The sequence below is a fragment of the Capra hircus genome, chromosome 8 (genome assembly GCF_001704415.2).
Source record: "Capra hircus breed San Clemente chromosome 8, ASM170441v1, whole genome shotgun sequence".
NCBI classification, from domain to species: Eukaryota; Metazoa; Chordata; class Mammalia; order Artiodactyla; family Bovidae; genus Capra; species Capra hircus.
This window is the reverse complement of record NC_030815.1, coordinates 95,121,615-95,144,550: the sequence shown is the minus strand read 5'-3', so window position 1 is coordinate 95,144,550 and position 22,936 is coordinate 95,121,615. Positions and strand designations below refer to the sequence as shown.

General features: G+C 35.2%; 1 protein-coding gene across 3 annotated transcripts in view; it reads right to left on the bottom strand.

Annotated features, from left to right (window-relative positions):
• FSD1L (fibronectin type III and SPRY domain containing 1 like) overlaps positions 1,249-22,936 on the bottom strand; it is a 68,537-nt gene continuing 46,849 nt past the window's right edge. The window contains exons 9-14 of one of the 3 annotated variants that reach the window (XM_018052548.1): positions 19,365-19,494; positions 18,716-18,748; positions 15,266-15,366; positions 14,565-14,816; positions 9,556-9,644; positions 1,249-7,275 (exon numbers count right to left, since the gene is read on the bottom strand). In XM_018052548.1, the coding sequence (XP_017908037.1) occupies positions 7,153-7,275; positions 9,556-9,644; positions 14,565-14,816; positions 15,266-15,366; positions 18,716-18,748; positions 19,365-19,494 (728 nt within the window). In that variant the 3' untranslated portion in view covers positions 1,249-7,152. The remainder of the gene's footprint in view (positions 7,276-9,555; positions 9,645-14,564; positions 14,817-15,265; positions 15,367-18,715; positions 18,749-19,364; positions 19,495-22,936) is intronic. The other 2 variants (XM_018052549.1, XM_018052550.1) reach the window with 2 other exon arrangements.

Here is a 22,936-nt window from a genome sequence, read left to right as displayed (position 1 = left end):
AGCATATTCAAAAGCAGAGATATTACTTTGCCAACAAAGGTCTGTCTAGTCAAGGCTATGGTTTTTCCAGTGATCACGTATGGATGTGAGAGTTGGACTGTGAAGAAAGCTGAGTGCCAAAGAATTGATGCTTTTGAACTGTGGTGTTGGAGAAGACTCTTGAGAGTCCCTTGGACTGCAAGGAGATCCAACCAGTCCATTCTAAAGGCAATCAGTCCTGGGTGTTCTTTGGAAGGACTGATGCTAAAGCTGAAACTCCAATACTTTGGCCACCTCATGCGAGGAGTTGACTCACTGGAAAAGATCCTGATGCTGGGAGGGATTGGGGGCAGGAGGAGAAGGGGATGACAGAGGATGAGATGGCTGGATGGCATTACCGGTTCAATGCACATGAGTTTGGGTGAACTCCAGGAGTTGGTGATGGACAGGGAGGCCTGGCATGCTGCGATTCATGGGGTCACAAAGAGTCGGACACGACTGAGCGACTGAACTGAACACCTTGATATTACTTCTCCAGAAACGTTGCACCCACTCACACTCCATCTTTAAATTAGTTATTTAAAAACTTTATGAAACCCATAAATTGTATATTTGTCCAAAGAAATCATCCTTGGAAAAATTTTCTGTATGAAGGTATTGGTTTCTCAGTATCTTTGTCATACTCTTCTCCCTGTGACTCAAAACCATCTAGTATCTCTTCATTCTTCTCTTGGTAAAAATGATCTTAGTTACAAGAGCTCCAGCCTTGTCTGGTCGTTGACTGGTTTTCTTTTATCTCCCAAACTGGTTTCAAGTTACAATATAAATTTAAAAAATCTGAGCTTCTGATTCTGTCTTAGCTACCAAAATGTAATCCAAGATGTGACAACTTCCAAAGACAGAAACTAAGTTCCTGGTTTATATAATAGTTACAGCATCTATAGCTGCACTGTACAAGCAGCAGGTATTAATACTAGCAAGATGTGGCTCTTTACATTTAAGTTACAATGAAAATTTTAGTTCCCTAGTTGAACTAGCTATACACATTTAAAGTGCTCAACAGGTGGCTGTGGCTAGTGGCTTACTGTGTTGGACAGCCCAGGTTACAGAACGTTCTGTCATTGCAAACAATCGCGTTGAATAACACTGCTCTAAAATGAAAAAAACCTTTGGAGGCAAAATTCCTAATGGCTTTTTTATCTCTCATGCTCAACAGCACACTGTGGATATTTAATAAGAGTGGATAAAATGCAAGAACTGAAGCAAAAGAAAGCAAGAAAAAAAAGTTTAATGTTTAGATGAGATATTCCAGGTGCTTTTTTAAGAATTTGGTTATTCTATACAGAACATAAAATCATTTCAACATACAAGTTACTCTATCTTGAATACTCTATTTTGAAATTTCAAAAACCACTTTAAAAGCTTTGTCATGCTTCCAAAATATGAGGCAAAATGCTTATTATAAAACACTAGTTTTCAGCACTGCGTACATTGTAAGTAGTTCATTAATGTTCATCTTTAACTTAAACATTAAACCTGAGGAATTAGAATTTTTATTATCAGAACTGCATTAGCAAAATCATGTCCAGATGATAGAAAAACCAAATAATCTATGGATCAAGATAATTTGTAAGCCACTTAATTCAGTTTGAAGCAAAACAAGTTATGTTAGGAGAGATAAATGATATCCAGGATAACAGAGTTTTGAAATGTGTCATTGTGTTTTTAAAAATGATAATGCAACAAAAGTTATCAAATGTTTTAAATGGTCACATACACCTTATATCATCCATCCAATGACAACAAACTGTTGAACCATTCCAAAGCTGGTATTTTGCAAAGAATTATTTAGGCCAAATTCAGTCTTTGCAAGTGGCATTGGGCAGTCATGAAAGTGCAAATGCCTGGATGGAAACACAGCTTAAATCATTTATTTATGCTACTGTTCTACTCTGACACACATTAATGCTATGGGAGAAATTTTACAGTTCTAGAAGTCTTGATATAGAATACACCTTGATGAGAAAATACAAAAAGGCCACAAGTCATGCATAAACTAAAAATGTTAAAGGATATTTTAATCAGGCTTTAAAAAAAAAATCAGGTTTCATGTCCTGGTGATACCACTTTAAGCACATGCTTTATCAAAGTAAATGGCATCTAGAGGTATCCAAACACGTAAGTCCATTATTAACTAAAAGTAACACTTCACATTTACATAGCATTTTACTGTGGTTGAATCTATTTCATATACTCCATTTCATTTTATTCCTCACAACAGCCCTGTGAGGTAGGCTGAACAAGTTACATTGTTGTAAAGGCAAGTTACATTGCCTTTATGTAAGGCAATGGAAGCCCAAAGATGATAAGTGATTATGTAGAGATCATAGATATAGTATATGGTAGAGCTAAGGTGATTAATTTTAAATACTTTAAAAGAAATTAAGCCAAAATATTTTTGTTATATCTAGAAAATTTAAAGACTAGTGGTTTTTAATACAAATCATTTCAAAACTTTAGCTATTATATATCTTATTGTATGAATTAGTTATAAATTTGATTTTAAAGAGTCTCCCCTAAAAGGTAAATTAGATGCAATGCTTTGGTATCTTAGAGATTCTGGAAATGGTAAAAAAAAAAAAAAAAAAAAGCATTCTCATAACCCTTAAGCTCTCCAAAATGTTCTAACACTAACAAAAATATCTTTTACCAATCACTTACAATAAACTTAATTAGCTCCAAGGCAAAGCAAACACATTAACTTACGGGCTCTCCTACATACTGTGAAATCCTCTGCATGTTCATCCCCAAGAACCAACATATATTGATTGGGTACCGTTAAGAAAATATACCAATTTAAACTAACACAGCTCAAATGATTACAAATCAAAAGTCAGTACCTTATACTGACTCAGAAATAACAAATACTGTTTTAACTTGAATGTGAGTAGTCTGAGGAGAAAAGTACTATAGTAATCTCTGATATTTATTTTATAAGTCAATACTAACCTTTATATGGCATACCCAACAATATATCTTCAACAAAAACATATACCATGTGTGATCCAGTTAACCTCCAAATTACTCAAAAAGCTTATTTACATTAATCAAATATTCCAGGTAACAAAGCTATCATATGTGACATCGGGATCACAAGTATTTGCATAATATGAATACTGTAAGATATACATAAAACTAAAACTATACTAACTACGAGGTAATCTTTCTGCAATGATTAAGGAAAATTCGTGATCACTTATAAATGCTCCAGCACTGGCATTATGAAATATAAATTTAAAATAACAAATAACTTTATGGTTATTTATGCTGACCATTCACTTCCCTAAAATAATATATTCAGTGTAAAAATAAAATCAAGGAAGAAACTTTTTCAGAAACATCTTACATGACTACATATAGGTGAACCATTTTACATGCAGTTAATTATAATTTTTTATAAACTCTTAACATTTACTTTTTAAAATTTCTGACTGATTAGCAAAAACATTGTTTTTAAGATGCAAACTTTGTCATACCTCTCAAAAGCAGCAAAAGCATTGTACGCACAGAAAATCAAACTTCACAAAGTTAGGAAATCTGAACAGAAAGTATGACTGCCATCCCAGACTTAAATATTTGTTACACAAATTAACAAATGAATGAATACTGATCTTACAAATATGGAGTTTTCTCCAAAAGAATTATCGTGATGATTTTTAAATACAGTCCTTAGTCTGTTTAGCTCAGATTCACATATTTTATGGAAGTCTACACTATCCCTTCTAATGAATACTTTGAAATGATCATTTTTCATATATATCCTTTTCCAATTTTCCCCATATGCTTCCAAAAGACACTAAGTAACTTAATAATTTTATGTGATTTAAAGTATATGTAGGAAAACTAATCATTCTGGGTAAGTCATGAAATAAGAGTATCTTAGCCTAACTAAATCATTTTTCTTCTTTATATCACTGAAGATCAGCACAAAAATTCAAATTATACAGAATACTGCGCATACTTTAATTTCATAAGTGAGCAAATAAAACCAAGCCAGTATGTCTCTTCAGATGACAATATGGGGGAAAATGATTGCAGAACAAATTCGGTGAAGTCTAGCTGTACAGCAGCAGTTCATGGTTTGTCAAAATAGTACAGATTCCATCAGTTAAACCCCTGTACAGACAGGCACACCTTTAATACTTTCAAATTGTCTACCTACACCTGGAACATTCAAAGAATTACTGTATATTAAATTTCTATGTGCACTTAGTAAATATTTGGTATGTACATATTTACGAAAAGTTAAAGATGTATGTGACAGTCAGTCCAAAGAGTCAAAACGAAATGTAAAAAAATTTTTTTCTAAAGTGCTTAAGGCAACTCCTTCATTTTTTATCCAGTTTACTACAACTGGTTTGAGATTCAACTGCTAAAAGAGAAAGGCAATACTAAGTGTATATTTTTATAAAACATAATTTTTTACACCTGTGGTATATCCACTACCATCAACCTCTCATGCATTTCTTTTGTAGAAAGCAATCATGTTTGACCTGTCAAAACATAGTAAAAAAAAAATATTTTAAAGAGTATACCAATTTTTCATGTCTTCAATTGAGCAAAAAATCTCAATATTTTTTAATTCCAATGTTAATGAGAATGTATATATTGTGTCAAGTTAACAGTTACCTTAATTTGAGACTATGTAAATAGGCACTATAGTTATTATTTTCTAGTTTGAAAATGAGAATGACACACTTCCTCCAATTTAACTTAACACAAATAATCGTAAATGAATTAACCTAAAAGTCCACACATTTTGTTTTCGTTTTTTTGGGGAGGGGGGGACCTTTAAGAAGAAGCATAGTAAGAGGGAAACCCCAGATTCTTATTCTGAAGTATAAAAGTATAACTTCAAGTGAATTTTTCCAGATGATACTAGAATATTTTATATGAAGGGTTTCAAATGATGGGATGAGCACACACAAGAATCATATGCACTCCTCCAGCCCCTGACTAGTATTTTCCTTTCCTCATGCCTCTGCAATAGCACTCCTCACCAGTATTACATAATGGTCTCTGGTTTAACTATCAGTTGACAATGCATGGGGCATGGAGTGAGAGCATGCTTAAGAGGAAGAAGGCACTTAAAATTAAAAACAGGATATAATTATACAGACATAATAGTAAAAGTTTTTATACAAGAACCTCTGGCTTTTTCAGTGTCATTTTTGTTAAAATATACATGACTGTTCACATAAAGCAGCTCCACCACTAACTTACTGCTTTCAGGTTTAACTTTATGAGAGAGAATTATAACTTCCTGTTTCCTTAGGTCCTGCAATAACCCTGCTGCAGAGAACAGGACATCCAGAAATTCTTTCAAAATCTCTAGGAAAAACAAAAATCAAAATTATATTTATTTGGAGAATCAAAACAATATCTACTGAGCCTTATGCTTTTTAAAATATGTTATCAGACAACGGTATAGATATGACTCTCCTCTGGAAAAATGAATACCCAGTTTGAATAAAATTCCTCATTAGATTTGTTTTACAAAGAACAAAATATCCCATCAGTAAACAATAAACTTTAAGAGAGACTGAGCTGTTCCTATCCCACAAGTCTTTCACATAGTAACTAAAGTAACTAAAATGTACACAGCAATGGTCACTTCTAGGGAGAAAGGTATCATAAGACAATATACTTAAAATATGAATGGAAGAAAGTCAACATGAGAAAGTAATGAAAAAGTCAGCTTCAAAAATTAAGGAATATACAAACCCAGACCTCTTGAAAATGCTCAAGGAATTCTTAAATACTGTAATGACAACTTTCAATTTGGCTCAAAGAACTTGTTACAAATTTTAATCAACTTAAAAAATATAAATGCTTTGCTCAATAATCATGGGTGTTACTCATGGTTTAACACATCTTCCTTACATATGGTAAAGATCACTCTATGTTAATTTTTTTTGAAGAATTATGATCTTTTAGAAAGCAAATTAAGTAGCAAAAAGACTGAGAAAACAATAACCTCTGAATAGGTATGTCTGAAAAATTCATGTGCCAAATAAGTCAGAGATACATAGTTTTTTCAAAACTCTTTGTTTTTAACCATTCCATCTTATTAAAAAGCAGATATAGATGACTTCAGTAAAGAATAGTTTTAGGCACCTCCCTTTATAACCTATTCCTTATAGATAAAACTTGAATAGGTAGCTTTTTCTACTTTCTATATAGCATTAATGATCTTTTACCTTACTAAAAATGTTAAAAATAAGCATAATTATTACCAGTTATTACACCAAATTCAAGTGGGAATTTTATCAAAACTGTTAAAGTTTCTATTAAACTAGACAAAAAAAATCAGAAAATATAAAGCTTTAAAAAATCTTACCCATCATTCAAAATAATGGAAAGAAATCTAATTAAACAAGGTAATATATAAAGAATATCCCTTTGCAGCAGGTAAAAAACTGAAATTTGGGCAATTTAAAGCTATTATATCTAGAAACACTTCCTGTCCACTCTCTATTTTGAGTTATAAACTGTGAGAGAAATGTCACAATATTTGGAAAGAAGAAAATGATATACAATCTAGTTGAAAAATAAAAGACAATCATTTAGCAAACCTCAACTTATTTATAAAAGGGGAAAAATAAACTACTAAGAAAACCTTTCTAGCATGCCCAATCAATTTTTTCAGTTTTTAGAAAACCATAGAAGACTGTACAGTTTTAAAGCTTCAGTGTAAGAAATAATAGGTAATGATGACATTAAAAAAAGGCAACGTATAGAGGAAAGATTTAAATGCTTTTCCCTCAGGTCCTAGGGCTACCATATATAACTAAACATTTTAGAATAGTCAAAGTAATCCAACAAACACAAAAATGAGTTTCTATGTAACTACTTAAACACTGCCTTTTTTTCCCATTTACTCTTCAAAACATCAGTTTCTTGCTAGATGTCTGCTTGCTTCTCTGATACCCCACAGCAGGCGCCTGTGAATGCTTCCTACGAGGTGCCGGATGCGAACAGATTCCAGACCTTAGAGCAGAAGGTAGCAAACCTGACTTCCACCACTTGTAAACTGCTGCGATTAGTAACTGCACGGAAAAGGCCACCCAATCAAAAAGGAGTGGGGGAAGATAAACATATTCTGAGTAGGCATTACTGAGTAATATTGTTTAAGCTGCTAGTGGAGCCAGTCATTCCATTTTCACTTTTCTGAAGAGTCCTCACAGCACTTGGAACCTGCATCCCAGTACTCAAAGAAAGTCCACCACACCAAACCTAAGAGAGGACAGAAACAAAGCTGCAGTCAGACTTCAAACCAAGTGAAGACTTAAGGGATCCTGACATTTTTCCATCTAAAAGGCAAAAATAAGTGAACACAAGTGAACATCATCAAATTCCAAATGGAAAACCTTCATATGTGAACTGAGGGGAAGTAGAAAGGCTAACTCAGGGGTCTTTTAGAACCATATTGGCCAAAGGAAGTCTTATGACAGCAGAACTCACTGGAGCTACACACAAGAGGGAAATAGGGCCGTAGAAATTTAGAGACTAAACTGGATTAATTTAGTCAAAAGATACCATCATTACTGATACTAAAGTTCACAACCAAGAGAAGTACACAAAGACTCATCTTTTTCATCCCAATTACTGCCTTGGATTTTGACAATGGGTTGTGGCCTGAAACTATAGGAATCTAACACCCCTCTGTTAACAGAGCAATCCCATTAGCTTCTTCCCTAACTTGTTAACAATAAGAACCCTTTTATAATTCTCTAAGATAATCTGAGAAAAACACAAATGGCAATATCCAAATATACTTGCCATATTCTATTATCATAAATGTGAATGAGTTTGTGAAAGATAAAACTGCTTCACTTGTGTTGAACAAAGCAGCTATCATTCAGTAAAGTAAATAACTGATATGGAATAGAGTCAAGAGAATTAAAATGTGAAAATATGAATCATTTAAACTATCATCAACTGCCATGTATGTAGCAGACAAGCTTAAATTAAAGCAAGGGAGATTCTAGAAATTTTTTATGTATTCCCATCTTCAACTATATCCTAAGTATTCAATATTTACTCAGTAACCATAGTATAGTTACAAAGAATTTGCAGACTGTGAAACACGTGGCTATATAATTAACATTCCAAAATTTTTAAACTTTAAGGTTCAGTAATGATAACTCTTAAAATACAAGAAAATGTGGTACAAAGGAACCTATCTATGGAACAGAAACAGAGTCACAGATAGAAGAGACTCATGGCTGCCAAGGGGGATGTGGTTAGGGAAGGGGTAGACTGGGAGTCTGGGGCTAACAAACTATTACACAGAAAACAGATACAAAACAAGATCCTAGAGTATAAACAGGGAACTATATCCAATATCCTGGGATAACCATAATGGAAAAGAATATAAAAAGAGTGTATAGAGGAATTCCCTGGCGATCCAGTGGTTAGGACTCAGTGCTTTCACTGCCAGAGCTCAGATGCAACCCCTGGTCAGGGAACTAAGATCCTGCAGACAGCTTAGTCAAGGAAAAAAGAAGTATATGTGTGTACACCTGAGTCACTGTGTTGTACAGAAGAAATTAATACAACATTGTAAATCAACTGTATTTCAATAAAAAATAAATTTTAGAAATACAAATGCTACTCTGATTATGAAACTATCATATTATTTTATTGAAAATTAAGTGATTTACAGAAATATTTACTCAAAATATCTAGCACAAAAGTGGAAGAGCAGATCAATGGAGAAAGGTTAGCCTTTTTCGGAAAGTGGCACTGGAACGCATGGATATCCATATGAAAACAGATCCAGATCTTAAACTATACTCTGTATCACATATAAAAATTAACTCAAAATGGATCAAGACCTAAATGTAAAACTTTTTAATTATAAAGTTACAAGAAAAAAAACAAAATATCTCTGTGACCTTGAGCTGGGCAAAGCATGACATTAACAAGAATATTTATAGAAGTTCTATTTGTAAATGTCTCCAATGGGAAAGCACTCAAGTAGTCAACTAAATTAGAATGTGTAAATAAATCCTGATATAGTCATACAATGAAAAACTATACATATACATATAAAACTATGTGAACTACCACACTGTGGAAAAACATGCATAAATCTCACAAATGTATGTTGAGCCCAAAAGATACTGTAAGATTCCATTTATACAAAGTTGAAAGGGAGGCAAATGAATTTATGGTATTATAAAACTCAAGACAGTTATCTCTTTAGAGGAAGGCCATTAGAGGCTGGAAATGGGTACAATGTTCCACTTCCTGACCAAGACCCTGGTTACAAAAATGAGTGCAGTCCTATGAAAACACTGATCAAACTACATGCTTACAATTTGCAGACTTTTATGTCTCAACACTTACTTCAGCAAAATATACCAAAAACATACAATCACAGACGTAGGAAAGGTAGACTGGGGAAAGAAAGAGGAATATAAGAAAAAAATAAGATATTGTGTTTCCCCAAATAGATAGCATAGATATTCTCCTTAAAGTTGCCAAACCAAATATAAATTAGATACTAACCATGAAACCAGGTAGTACTGGCTGAGTAAATTTTGCCTTAAAGGAATACAACAACTGTTTTGAGTTTGCATCATAGAAAGAAAGCTGACCTAGAGGGAAGAAGAAAAAAAAGTCACATTTATTATTGGAAAAAAAAATTAACATCTAATTAAGTCTAACATATAATCATGCATAAAAGTAATAACCAAATGAATATTTGTCACTTTGAAGACTGGACTTAGGAATTCTCACTTGAAAATCGGTAGTAAACATGTTTAAGAAAAAGCCCAAATCCACTTTTCTTTCCCTGGTCTTTAAGATCTCCATAGTGCTTTCATAATCTGGTACTATCCAATTATTCAACTATAGACTTCTCTTTTTTACCATTATTTAACAAATGGTGCCTTAGTCCAGTAAAAACCACAGTTATTTCTTCCTCCCCCCCCCCTTTTTTTTTTTTACTATAACCAGCCTTTCCACTCAATCCTATCACCATTTAAGGTTTACTCTATTAGACTTTGTCCTCTAATTACTTAAAGCCATACTCATACCCTAATCTCTAAAATCACGGTATAATTATCACTGCTTCAGTTTTAGTGCTTTTTTAAGGTCTCCTGACAGTCTTTCAACAATGATCATGTAATAAATCACTGTCCTTCTGACCACCTAACTGTCCAACCTGATGACACCCTTGCAACTGTTGTCATTTCTTCAGACTTTTCTCTCATGACTATTCTCTTGGTTTGTTTCTTTATCCTGAGGATATCTTTTGTTTCTTTTCCTCCTATTCTAAATGTAGATGCTTGTCTAGGATCTTTTCTCTCTACAAAGCTCCCATAATAAATCAGCTAAGAACTAACATGTCTACTAGAAAAGAATCTAACATTATGTCTCCTATTTATATAAACTACTTCAAAATGCCAAGCAACCTATATGCGGTCACAAAGTTAGCGTACAGAAGAGCAACAACACTTAACGGTTCTGCGCAATATTCAGTGGCGGTTCTGTGATGCCATAACTAATATTTAGCTTCAGCTAAGTAATGCCACATGGCTGTCCCGCTGGTATCTCATCTTTCCGCAGGATCCTCTATACTCTCTACTGTGTTGATGGCATGGTCATCCTTTTGATCACACTGGATAGAACCTCAGTCATCTTTAGTTCTTCTGTGTCCCTTCCTCCAATCCATATTTTTAGTAGCCAAGTCCTATGAATTCTACTTTCACACCATCAAATCCATTCTTTTTGATTCCCCACTGCTCAGGCATCTCTTACCACTAATCACTCAACCAATACTTATTAAGGGTTTACTATGTAAAGAAAGCAAGGCCAAAGAATGTTAAAACTACTGCACAATTGCACTCATCTTACACGCTAGTTAAGTAATGCTCAAAATTCTCCAACCAGGCTTCAACAGTATGTGAACTGTGAACTTCCAGATGTTCAAGCTGATTCAGAAAAGGCAGAGAATACCCTCCTTGTGGCTCAGCTGGTAAAGAAAAGGCAGAGGAACCAGAGATCAAATTGCCAACATCTGCTGGATCATAGAAAAAGCAAGAGAGTTCCAGAAAAACATCTATTTCTGCTTTATTGACTATGCCAAAGCCTTTCACTGTGTGGATGGCAACAAACTATGGAAAATTCTGAAAGAGATGGGAATACCAGACCACCTGACCTGCCTCTTCAGAAATCTGTATGCAGATCAGGAAGCAACAGTTAGAACTGGACATGGAACAGCAGACTGGTTCCAAATAGGAAAAGGAGTACGTCAAGGCTGTATATTGTCACCCTGCTTATTTAACTGATATGCAGAGTACATCATGAGAAACGCTGGGCTGGAGGAAGCACAAGCTGGAATCAAGATTGCTGGGAGAAATATCAATAACCTCAGACATGCAGATGACACCATCTTTATGGAAGAAAGCGAAGAAGAACTAAAGAGCCTCTTGATGAAAGTAAAAGAGGAGAGTGAAAAAGTTGGGTTAAAACTCAACATCCAGAAAACTAAGATCAGGGCATCTGGTCCCATCATTTCATGGCAAATAGATGGGGAAACAGTGGAAACAGTGGCAGACTTTATTTTGGGGGGCTCCAAAATCACTGCAAATGGTGACTGCAGCCATAAAATTAAAAGACACTTACTCCTTGGAAAAAAGTTATGACCAAACTAGAAAGCATATTAAAAAGCAGAGACATTACTTTGCCAACAAAGTTCCATCTAGTCAAAGCAATGGTTTCTCCAGTGGTCATGTATGGATGTAAGAGTTGGACTATAAAGAAAGCTGAGCACCAAAGAATTGATGCTTTTGAACTGTGGTGTTGGAAAAGACTCTTGAGAGTCCCTTGGACAGCAAGGAGATTCAACCAGTCCATCCTAAAGGAAATCAGTCCTGAATATTCATTGGAAGGACTGATGCTGAAGCTGAAACTCCAATACTTTGGCCACCTGATGCAAAGAACTGACTCATTTGAAAAGACCCTGATGCTAGGGAAGATTGAAGGCAGGAGGAGAAGGGAATGATAGAGGATGAGATGGTTGGATGGCATCACCGACTCGACGGACATGGGTTTGAGTAAGCTTCAGGAGTTGGTGATGGACAGGGACGCCTGGTGTGCTGCAGTTCACGGGGTTGCAAAGAGTCAAGACACGACTGAGTGACTGAACTGAACTGAACTGGTGTAAAGCACTTGCCAAGCAATAAGGACATAATACTTAACGAAACAGACATGGTCCTGTCTGTATTACTTAAAGGCCACCTTGAAAAGTCTTCCTCTCTCAGTATTTTGCAACCTCTTCCACATTTAACGATTTATTCTCTAATATGTCTAAAACTATATTACCATCATATAACTACAGTTTTCTAAAATAAACAGAAATCCTTCTTCAACTACCAAAAAAAGACTAGCTTATTATTATTTTTCAAGGCCCTCAGAATCTGATCCCATCCTACAATACAATTTTTTTCTATATCCTATGCTTTAGGTTAACAATTACACTTCTCACTATCCTTCCTATCCTATCCTATCCTATGGGGCTTCCCTGGTGGTACAGAGGTTAAAGCATCTGCCTACAATGTGGGAGACCTGGGTTCGATCCTGGGTCAGGAAGATCCCCTGGAGAAGGAAATGGCAACCCACTCCAGTATTCTTGCCTGGAGAATCCCATGGACGGAGGAGCTTGGTGGGCTACAGTCCACAGGTCGCAAAGAGTTGGACACGACTGAGTGACTTCACTTTCACTTTTCACTTTCACTATCCTTAAGGAATCTTAAATTATACTTAATCTTTAAGTATCTTTAATTATACTTACATTTAAGGAATCACAAAGTATGGGAAGAGAGACAGAAGAAGATAAGCAAATGCTATCTTGTAGTTTAAAAAGAAAAAATGTATTGATATGCCAATAAATTTACTATTTATCCTGAGGAAAATTATTTATGAGTCTAAGTGAGTAAATTTTAAAAAATACAACAAAACTGACATGTCATCACTAAAAAGAAATCAATCCAAAGTCAATTTTTTTCCTTTTTGAATAACTAGGTTGATACTTCATGGAACTCTTTGGACATAACATTACTTAAAATCATAAAACTTGGTTTTATTAGCTTTAAGTGTCAACTTGGAGTGAGGCATTTAGGGAATTACTTTTGTTCCCTACTTCATCTACAAAAGTCTTATATTTAGATGACAGTAGACAAGATACTTATCAAATACCTAACTGAAAAAGCTTAAAGATAAACACCAAGTTAATTTTTAGATGCTCTTAAGAGGAGGGAAGATTGGCAAAATCTATTAAGATGAAACTTAAGTACAAATCAGTGTTCTTCATTTGAGTTACAAACAGCAAAGAAACACCTCTACACTGCCTAACATCAGAGGGAAAAGATAATCTGCCAGAACTCAATGGAAAAAAGATCTAGTGGATTAGGTGGCTACCAGCTCAATACTGATCTACAATGCTGTGAAGTCATATTACTAGAAATCATGCTGCCAAATCACTATCTACAGTGGTCCGAAGTTGTGTGTTCTACTTTGAGAATCAATCTTTAAAATATATATAGACATAGTATACAACCACAGGTGATAATAAAGGTTTGGAAAAATTAAATTAAAAGGAACAGCTAATGTTACAGCGAATGTACAGTCTGGAAAAACAGGGAAAGAGAAGCAATGTTAGTTTTTAAACAAATAAGGATTATAATGTAAATATAAATTAGGGAACATAATTCTGTGTTTCTTCAAATGACAAGACTTAACAGCAAGAGTCTCAGAAGTTACTGAGAGACAAAATGAATTGACTTAAGAAAAACCTTCTAATCAAATGTTATCCTACAGTGAAACAGGCTGCCTTCTAAGACCATTAGCTTCACAAAGAAAAGTTCAAGCACTGGAGTGGCAACTACTCACAGAGATAATGTAATACGGAAATCATACTATGTGGCAAAAGGATTGGGTAATTTCTAAGGTCTATTTTGACTCAAAAAAGTCCGACCCTACCACTCTTAACAGTTAACAAAACAAGGTAAGGGAGGAATTAAAATAGGCCTAAGACATTTTAATGCTCATGACTAAGATTAGCAACATCTTTTTTTCAGACTGACTTAGTATATTTTAGATGAGAGCTTTTGTAGGCCTGCAAGCAGACATCACATGCCCTTTCAGTCAACTACAGACCTGAAGTTATGTTTGTGATCAAATCCTAGTAGGTCAAAACATCCTTACCACAATACTAGTGGAAATTCCATACAGATTATTACTATAGGAAAGCATGGGCTTCTCTGGTAGCTCAGACAGTAAAGAATCCACCTACAATGTGGGAGACCTGGGCTCAATCCCTGGGTTGCAAAGATCTCCTGGAGGAGGGCATGGCAACCCATTGCCTGGAGAATCCCATGGACAGAGGTGTCTGTCAAGCTATAGTCCATGGGGCCGTAAAGAGTCAGACATGACTGAGCAACTAAGCACAATGCAGAGTAATGAAATACAAACAATGATGATGAAATGACTTAGGAGAAAATCAGCAAACTTACCCCCATCAAAATCACAAAATACACCTATTCTTTCAGGAACAGCAACATCCAAGGCTTTGACTTTATTATTATGCTTTGCTGCAAATGTGTTCTGTAGCCAGTTGTTCACATGGATACACCAACTAGTGTTTGTCTTTCCCAACTGGTCAAATTTCCCCAAAGTCTTGTACGCTACTCCCACACTGTAGGATTTACAATCCTTCTGGGCCTTGACCTCCCAATAATGTTGTCCACTTTCAATAGCTGTGTCTCCTACAAAAGATTAGAAGGTAAATTTAACTCTTTCCTGTTTCTTATGACTTACAGAGTTTTACCTATATTTGGCCCCACAAAATGGCACCAAAAAGTCTGATTCAGGAGAATAATCATGTTACACAGACACTAAATGCAGAGTATCTGCTATAATGACTTGTATGTTTACTAACTTCTCTGAATATAAAAGGCTTCAGAACTTTTCTTCCTTATTATCCCCTTAAGAGTTATAAATGTGGAGTACTACATAAACTGAAGTAGAATTTAAAACATATCAATAAAAAGATAATTTGAAAACCTACCAAAGCAACTAGGCTTCCAGGGGTAGAAATTTTGGCAAATATTCATTCAATACACAGGCAGCCACACCACCCCTGAGTAGAAAGTCCACCCACGTGACTGTGATGCTTTTAATCTGAGATAATGAAGAATTATTATGTTTATCCTACCCAACACTGTGTACGATTCCCCCGTAAAACGATCTCTGCTGCCTCTTACTGCTGGTGGCCTGGAGCCTACAGATGTCCGTTTAGGGGATGGGGTACCACTTCTATATAAACAGAAACAAAAAGAAAAACAAATATTCTATGTTGTACATGTTTCACAAACTAAAATTACAGATAAAAGGAAAGTTTAAAGAGCTTTCTAATCATGCTGCACAAAAAGCAATATTTAATTTTATTTGAATTATTTACTATTAAACAGAGTTGTCAATTATAACACATGTAAGAAGTCATCAACATAAAGCAAGCTAAAAACACTAATACCATGCAGAGAGAGCAAGGCTTGTACAAATTAATACACAGTTGGAACATGAGACAATGCCAAAATGGGACAAGACAAAAGGGGAAAAAGAACTCAAGGGGAAAAAAAAGAACTGCAGAAAGATAATAGATTATATAACTTACACTTCTTGCAGTTAAATTTAAATTAAAAGCAAGTCTTTTTTTAGGAAGAGAAATGACTTATAATACTTGATATTATTCTGTGCATGGATTTGGGTAATTGCTATTATTCTTTTTAAGATTTATCATAATCAAATAACTTTATTTTCATAAGCAGGAGGTATTTTTGTTTTGTATCTTTTCTTCTTAAATAAAAAAAAAAGCAATTACCCAAATCCATGCACAGAGTAATATCAAGTATTATAAAGCATTTCTCCTACTAAAATGCACAAGATACAACTTGACTTCCCTTTTTCAAATTATATGATATAGTAAACTGGACAGCATTAAGGCCTTTCACTAACTCCCCCAAACTCAAAACAGACCAAACCTCAAAAGATGTTTAAAAATTAACATTTCAATTATATCAAACTGCTGCATTCATAAAACAAAAAACTCATAACTTACCAGCAGTAAAGAAATAAAGGGAAAGCATGGCAAAAAGAAAAACAGATGTAAATATTGAGAATGTCAATTTAAATTTCAAAGAAAAGTTAAATAAGGGAAAGTCTTCCATTGAAGCACCCTAGAATTCCAACCTTGAATACATTTTTGCAAGAAGTACAACAGTTATTATTATCTCAAAGCAAACACGATTCCACCCTTTAAAGATACCTCAGTCACTCAACTGTCTCAACTAAGGTTCTTTGTTATCTTTAATCTGGACTGTTTTATCAGCTTCCCAATTGATCTGTTACCCAAGTCATTTGTTCACTGTTAGAAGATAAACCTAACTCTGATTCTCCCACTCTAAAATCTTCAAGTACTTCCTTACTACCTACAAAGAATTTAGCATGGCATTTCAGGTTCTTCTTGATTTGGTCCGCTTTTCCGGGTAGCTCAGCTGGTAAAGAATCCACCTGCAATGCAGGAGACCCCTGGGTCGGGAAGATCCCCTGGAGAAGGGACAGGCTACCCACTCCAGTATTCATGGACTTCCCTTGTGGCTCAGACAGTAAAGAATCTGCCTGCAATGTGGAAGACCTGGGTTTGATCCCTGGGTTGGGAAAATCCCCTGGAAGAGGGCATGGCAACCCATTCCAGTATTCTTGCCTGCAGAATCCCCAAGGACAGAGGAGCCCGGCACTAAGCACACAGCACTGCCTTTCCAGGCTGCCCACCTCTGGACGGCACTATCCAGCTAAAAGTAGCAGCTCAAGTGTTCCTTAAACTCAGGCAACCTGCCTCACTGCATTTCCCTTCCATCTCTCGTTCTCTCACTGCCAAGTCCAAATGCTACACATTCTTCCACTTACTTGAGAACCAACTTAAATACCAACCCACTAATGAAGGTCTCTCAGATCCTACCAGGCTAAGTAACCTTTCTGAGGAGTCCACCTCTAGGCCAAAATTCTGTGTATGACCCTTCAGGCCTAACAGGAAGTAATTATAAATGCTTGCCTTCTCCTCACCAGACTTGGTGCATTGCGAGTTCACTGCAGGTTTTGGAGGGAGTTGCAATCCCCCTTGCTCCTATGCAACTCCATGCTCCCATGCATGTCTGCATTCCTAGATTAGATACCTGTATTCAGAGGTTCCATTATGGGAGGGGGCCCTCAGCTGAGACCCTTTCCAGCTGCCTCCTCAGAGACCTCCTTAAAGGGGGAAGGGTAGGGGAGCAGTCTGAAGACACTTTTCTCCACTCGTCTCAATACTTTCCCACTCCTAACCTTTCCCATTTCCTTGGCCTCAGGTCCACAAAACAGAAGAAGGCTTTTGTTTGTTCTCCCTGGGCAGCGAGATGGTCCTCAGATACTTACCATCTGCCATCTGCTCTGGTTTACCTAACCCTCACCCCGTGCCATTCTGCTGTGAAAACGGAACACTGGGTGACCTAGCACCCCTTCCTCTGCGCCTCTTGCTTATGCTATCACAGTAAGTGAACAAAGTCTGCACTGTTGCTTTCAGTTTGGCTCACTGTCCTAATTAACCACTTCAACATCTGGCAGCTCAGGAAATCTTTCTTCCTCCAAACTCCCTGATTCACACATACTACTGAACACAATCTCCATCTCAGATTATTATTATTTATATATAGAGAGATAGCTCATCTACATAAGTTAGGGCAAATTCCTTGAAGGCAGGGACCATGTTTATCCCTATAAACCCCACAATATCCAGCTGACATCCTACAGTAAATAAATATTTATGGAAAGAATAAATGTATGTAACATTCCAGAAGTGGCCCACATACAAAATACGCTTAGAGAGATGAGAGAAAGAGAAATAACATGATGAAATTATAAACATAAGTAGTCTAAAAATCTCCCAATGACCAAACTTCACTGATCCTATCAAATCAAGCAGCATTTTACAATTCTAATACACCAACTATGAATCACTTTCACCAATAATAAGCAAATAAACTGGAAAAAAGAGAAGATAATAATTTTGAAAAGAGAACACATTCTGGTTTCTGGGAAAGATATGGGGTATCTTCAAATCAGCACATTATTACTTGTGCAATTTGAAATGATTCATCTTTCTGGCACTGTTCTAATAATTTCAGTAATGACCTTTTTTTTAATCTTTGATACTTTTGAAATTGTATGATTATTATAAATCATAGAACACTTTAAACTTGCTTCATGTCAAATATTTGTAAAAGCAAAGCTGTAATGTTAGATATATTGAATACAGCACAACAAGAAAGATGCCAGGTATAAGTAAATGCAGAAAAAAATCATATAAACGAAATCAATTCAAGAAAGACTTAAAGCAGAGCTTATTGTTTTGTTATCATATACAGTATAATCTAAATAATATGAAGCATAATGCTATATAATGCTGTAAATCCAAAACATAAGCTACCAATACAGACAGTCTACACAAAGCAATATTTTAGCTTATGAAGGCTGCTGCAATGGGTTCTGCTTATTGGTTAAAGAAAAATTTAAGTTATTCAGCCAAGCTAGATAGACTAGATCCTAGAACTAGACAGACATAGATCATCACCTTGAATGTTTCTTCAGTGATGTAACATGGACACTGTCAGATAAAAATAGGCAACTGTTAAGAGATTGCTTTACAACTTAAATTTAACAGTTTATATAATAAAATCAGAAGAAACGTCAGCTGAGGAATTTCTTTTGATTCACTGTTTCACAGTGATTACACCTTATTTCAGTTTGAGTACAATTCATCTCTGTTAAAAGAGGCCTCCATACTTTAAGACTACCTAAGTCAGTCTGACAGTAACACAAGGTGCCAAGCCTGTCTCTGGTTCACAAGGTTGCTGACCAGGGGCCCAACACTGGGGTTGTACATGGTAAAAGTTGTCATTCAACGCAGACCTTCAGCTAAAAGAGGTGATCTGTAAGTCTAACATTCAGGAACTATGCTAGGAACTTCTCTCTAAGCAGTTCAAATTGCTGTAGATATAACCTGAAAAGAAATGGAATACTGAAATAAAAGATGTAAGTAAGAAGAGGATTAGGAAAAAAACTAAGAAAAAATAATGAAAAATGTTAATGACAAATTCAAGTACTGGCAAACAATATTGTATTTTCACTTTGGTGTTAAGAATTTCATTTCTAGTTACTGTCAAATAAGAATCAATATACAAGCATTTAATCCAGATAACAGACTTAATAAATGAGCTTACCTGCCCTTGTTCTCTTTTCCTTTAATTTTACTGTCTTGACCTTTTCCTCCAGTAGGATCCCACTCTACACAGGTATCTTCAACTCTCAGGTTCAAATGGGACGATGAGTTGTCCAAATTGAAATTAAGTGCTAACCAAAAGAATATTTCATTTTTTATGTAGCATATCTCTAGTTTCTGAAGCACAGCCATCATATTATTTTTGAGCTCAATAGACTTTAACACTGTATATAAAGTTTCAATTCTTAACCTTAAGATTTAAAGTCTACAATGATAAAGCCATAATCTACCAATTCCTCCTCTATTTCCCTTTATTCTCCTCTATATATCTATCCTATACTCCAACCAAACACAGTGTACTTGCATGGTCACAGTTTCTGCTTTTCCTTCTGATGGAATCTCCAGTAGCAAAATAGCTTCAATTTCCTATTATCAGAGCATCAGCTGACTGTTACGACTAAACAGAAAGAGGAGCTAGTAGCATCAAGGATGAGAAGAAAATGATGTGCTGTAAAATTATAGACCCTGGCACACACACTCTTTTGCTCTAACATTAAACAATTTCATATTTAAACTCCCAGTATTTTCAAAAATAAGGCAAGCAGGGAGAAACAGACCATGATGGCAGAAGCAAGGGAAATAACTCAGCTGACAGAGCTAAGATGATTTACAAGGCAAAGAATAGATGGGGGAAAAGGGCTACTGAAATGAAAACAAATCAAGAAAATACAACACAAAGCTATGCTTTCCAAATTATTTGGTATCGGGGAACTATCTGTACTATTCATAAGACTTACTTAGAACTGCTAATTTAGGAAATCAGTTTAACATAGGATCACTTGTTCCTTTTGGATACTGAGGGTTAATCATTGAAATGTATCAATTTAATATGCAATTTCTGGAATTTGCATTTTAAGCAAGGTATCATCTACTACACAGTTACCAATAAATCTGCTTATTAGTTATATTTCCCTCCAAAAGTTTAAATTTCTTATAAGTATTCACTAAAGAAATATTGCTTTACAATACCCCATTTCACTTAAGGATAATATGTGATTTAGCTCAAGGTTCAGTGTGTCTGTGAAATATTCATCATCAAACAACAAAATATTTATATAGAAAACCTAATGCTTATCTAGTGCATGAAGAATCCTTTTATACTCTACTGTTTTGTAAACAGCACTTTAATTTCACCTATTCATCTGACCTATTGTTCACTGTATTTCAAAACATTCTAAATACAAACTGACTAACCATAACCACTTTCAGAAAATGTCATACTATATGCAAAAAAGTTAATAGCTTTCAAAACATGCATGTAAACAGAAATGAACTTACTGAAAGAAGAAATAATACAGTTCCAGTAAAAATGGAAATAGAATTCCTCAAAAGGGAGGTACTGAAAAGTTAGGATTATACAAAACTGAGATCCTATATTACCAAGAATGAACTGTCTTAAGAAAACAGAGTTAACCTCTCTATTAGTTATTAGTTAATACATGTGAGAGCATCTGAATTTTTGAAAGAAACAGTGGATATAACTCAAGGTGCCATCAACACTCAGCTGCTTGTTAAAATCCTAAGGAAAGAAAAAAAATCATAAAGCTATTCCCTATGTTTGATGATGAAGAGGAGAGTAGAGTCAAGGGTGGCAAAAAACAGGTATTGTCCGTCAAGCCACTTGAGATCAGATTTAACAAATACTATAGCCCCCGAACCGAAAGGTATAGGTTTCAAACTCAGGGGTGCAATCTTTTCTCTCTTCCTTTTTGGACACTGTCCCTTCATGAAGCCTCAACTAAATCACTGAGGCTAAGTAACAAGGATAATATTTTACTATGAAGTTTAAAAAACAGACTGTCCTCAAAAGTGAGGCCTCAACGGTTAGTCTTATCTCTCATACAAGCCCTGTAATGAAACCAGATATTAGTTTCCATATCTTTAAAAGTCTGTGTAAACAAAGTACCAAAAAAAATAAGGGACAGATATGTTTTAATGTTTACTTTGGGTTGGTGGCTACTTTCTGTACTGTAAAATTATATCATAGATACTAACATTTGAGGCTAGAAAGCAATGGTGATTAGTATCACATCATTTACCTTTACAAGGAAGAGATAATATACTTTAAAAATTCTGGTCATAAGAAATCATCACTTTCGGTAATTTCAATAAAAGAAGAAATTACACACATTGGAGAGACAGATATTAACAAGGTTCACTATGTTCTACACCAAGCACCACAAGTGGCAGGATATGAAGTTTTGGTAGGACTCAACTATTTAATCTCCATCTCTCTTTCCCTTTCCCTCCACTTCTGTGCTCGTATATTTATCTCTAATGGTTGGTCAAGAAGGGCTACAACAAGTCAAAAAATTAGTAAACAACTGTTTACCATGGTACTTTAAAAAACCTGACTTTTCTCTGGAACTCCTGCTGTCATTAGTAGCCACTCCAGTGGTATGGAATAACCTTAGAAAACCTGTGACCCATAGCTTCTTAAGAGATAATTTTGCTGAGTCTCCCAGAAGGTCCTAGAAGGTTCAGTGGGCCTCAGGGTTGAGTATCAGTCTACCTCAAGCCCAGGGGGTTTACCTCATAGTGAGAACTGCTCAAAAGGACTACAGTCTTTCCCTGCAAACCCTAAGACCAAGAATTTGACTAGTTAAGATCTAGACACTGCTAATGGGAGCAGAGAGTCCAGCTCTAAAGAAACTACAAGCCAGATATTCATTTTCCTGAATCTACAGAATTTGCATGGAAATGTAAAATTCACCACATTTAGGCCCAAGTTTGGTCACTAAATATTAAAGGAAAAGGAACAAAAGAAATAAAAAAAGATAAAATATTCTTGGAGGAGGATATTAATAATAATGCAATTTTACCTCACAAGAGTTGAAAACAGTTCAAGTTATATAGAAAAGATTATCTACCTATAAATATGACTTTATTTTGAAATGGTAAAATTCTCTAAAGAAACCACAGTTTCAATTCAATTTGTTAACAAGTAATTCTAAGTAACTGCATTTCTTGGCTAAGTTATCTGTAGTTCTCAAATAAAAACATTTGCTAATCCAAATTACTTTGACTTAGTTTTGTTTTACTTTTTGCTTTTTTAATCTTTCTAATGCAATCATAGTCTTATGAGTTTGAGCTGTCAATAACTTATGAACTTCTTGTTTTATTTTAAAATATTTTTATACCAGCCTCCAAGTCATATCAAACTTCTAGCATTCAAACCTATTCAAATGCTACGTGAACTGTAGGTCAGTGGAACACTCAAAGGCCCAACTATCTAACAACAATGGATAGACACTGATTCTGGAAGTAAACTGAGTCAATTATCATCTCACGACTGGAAAGATCTATAATATTATTGCCTTCAAATTGGTAAACACCTGAAAAATCTCCTGTGTTTAAATATGTTACTCTTTGTTGTTGTTGTTGAGTCACTAAGTCATGACTAACTCTTTGCAACCCACAGACTGCAGCACACCAGGCTCCCTTATCGTTCACTATCACCTGCAGTTTGTTCAAATTCATGTACATTGAGTTCTAATAAATTCAAACTCAGAG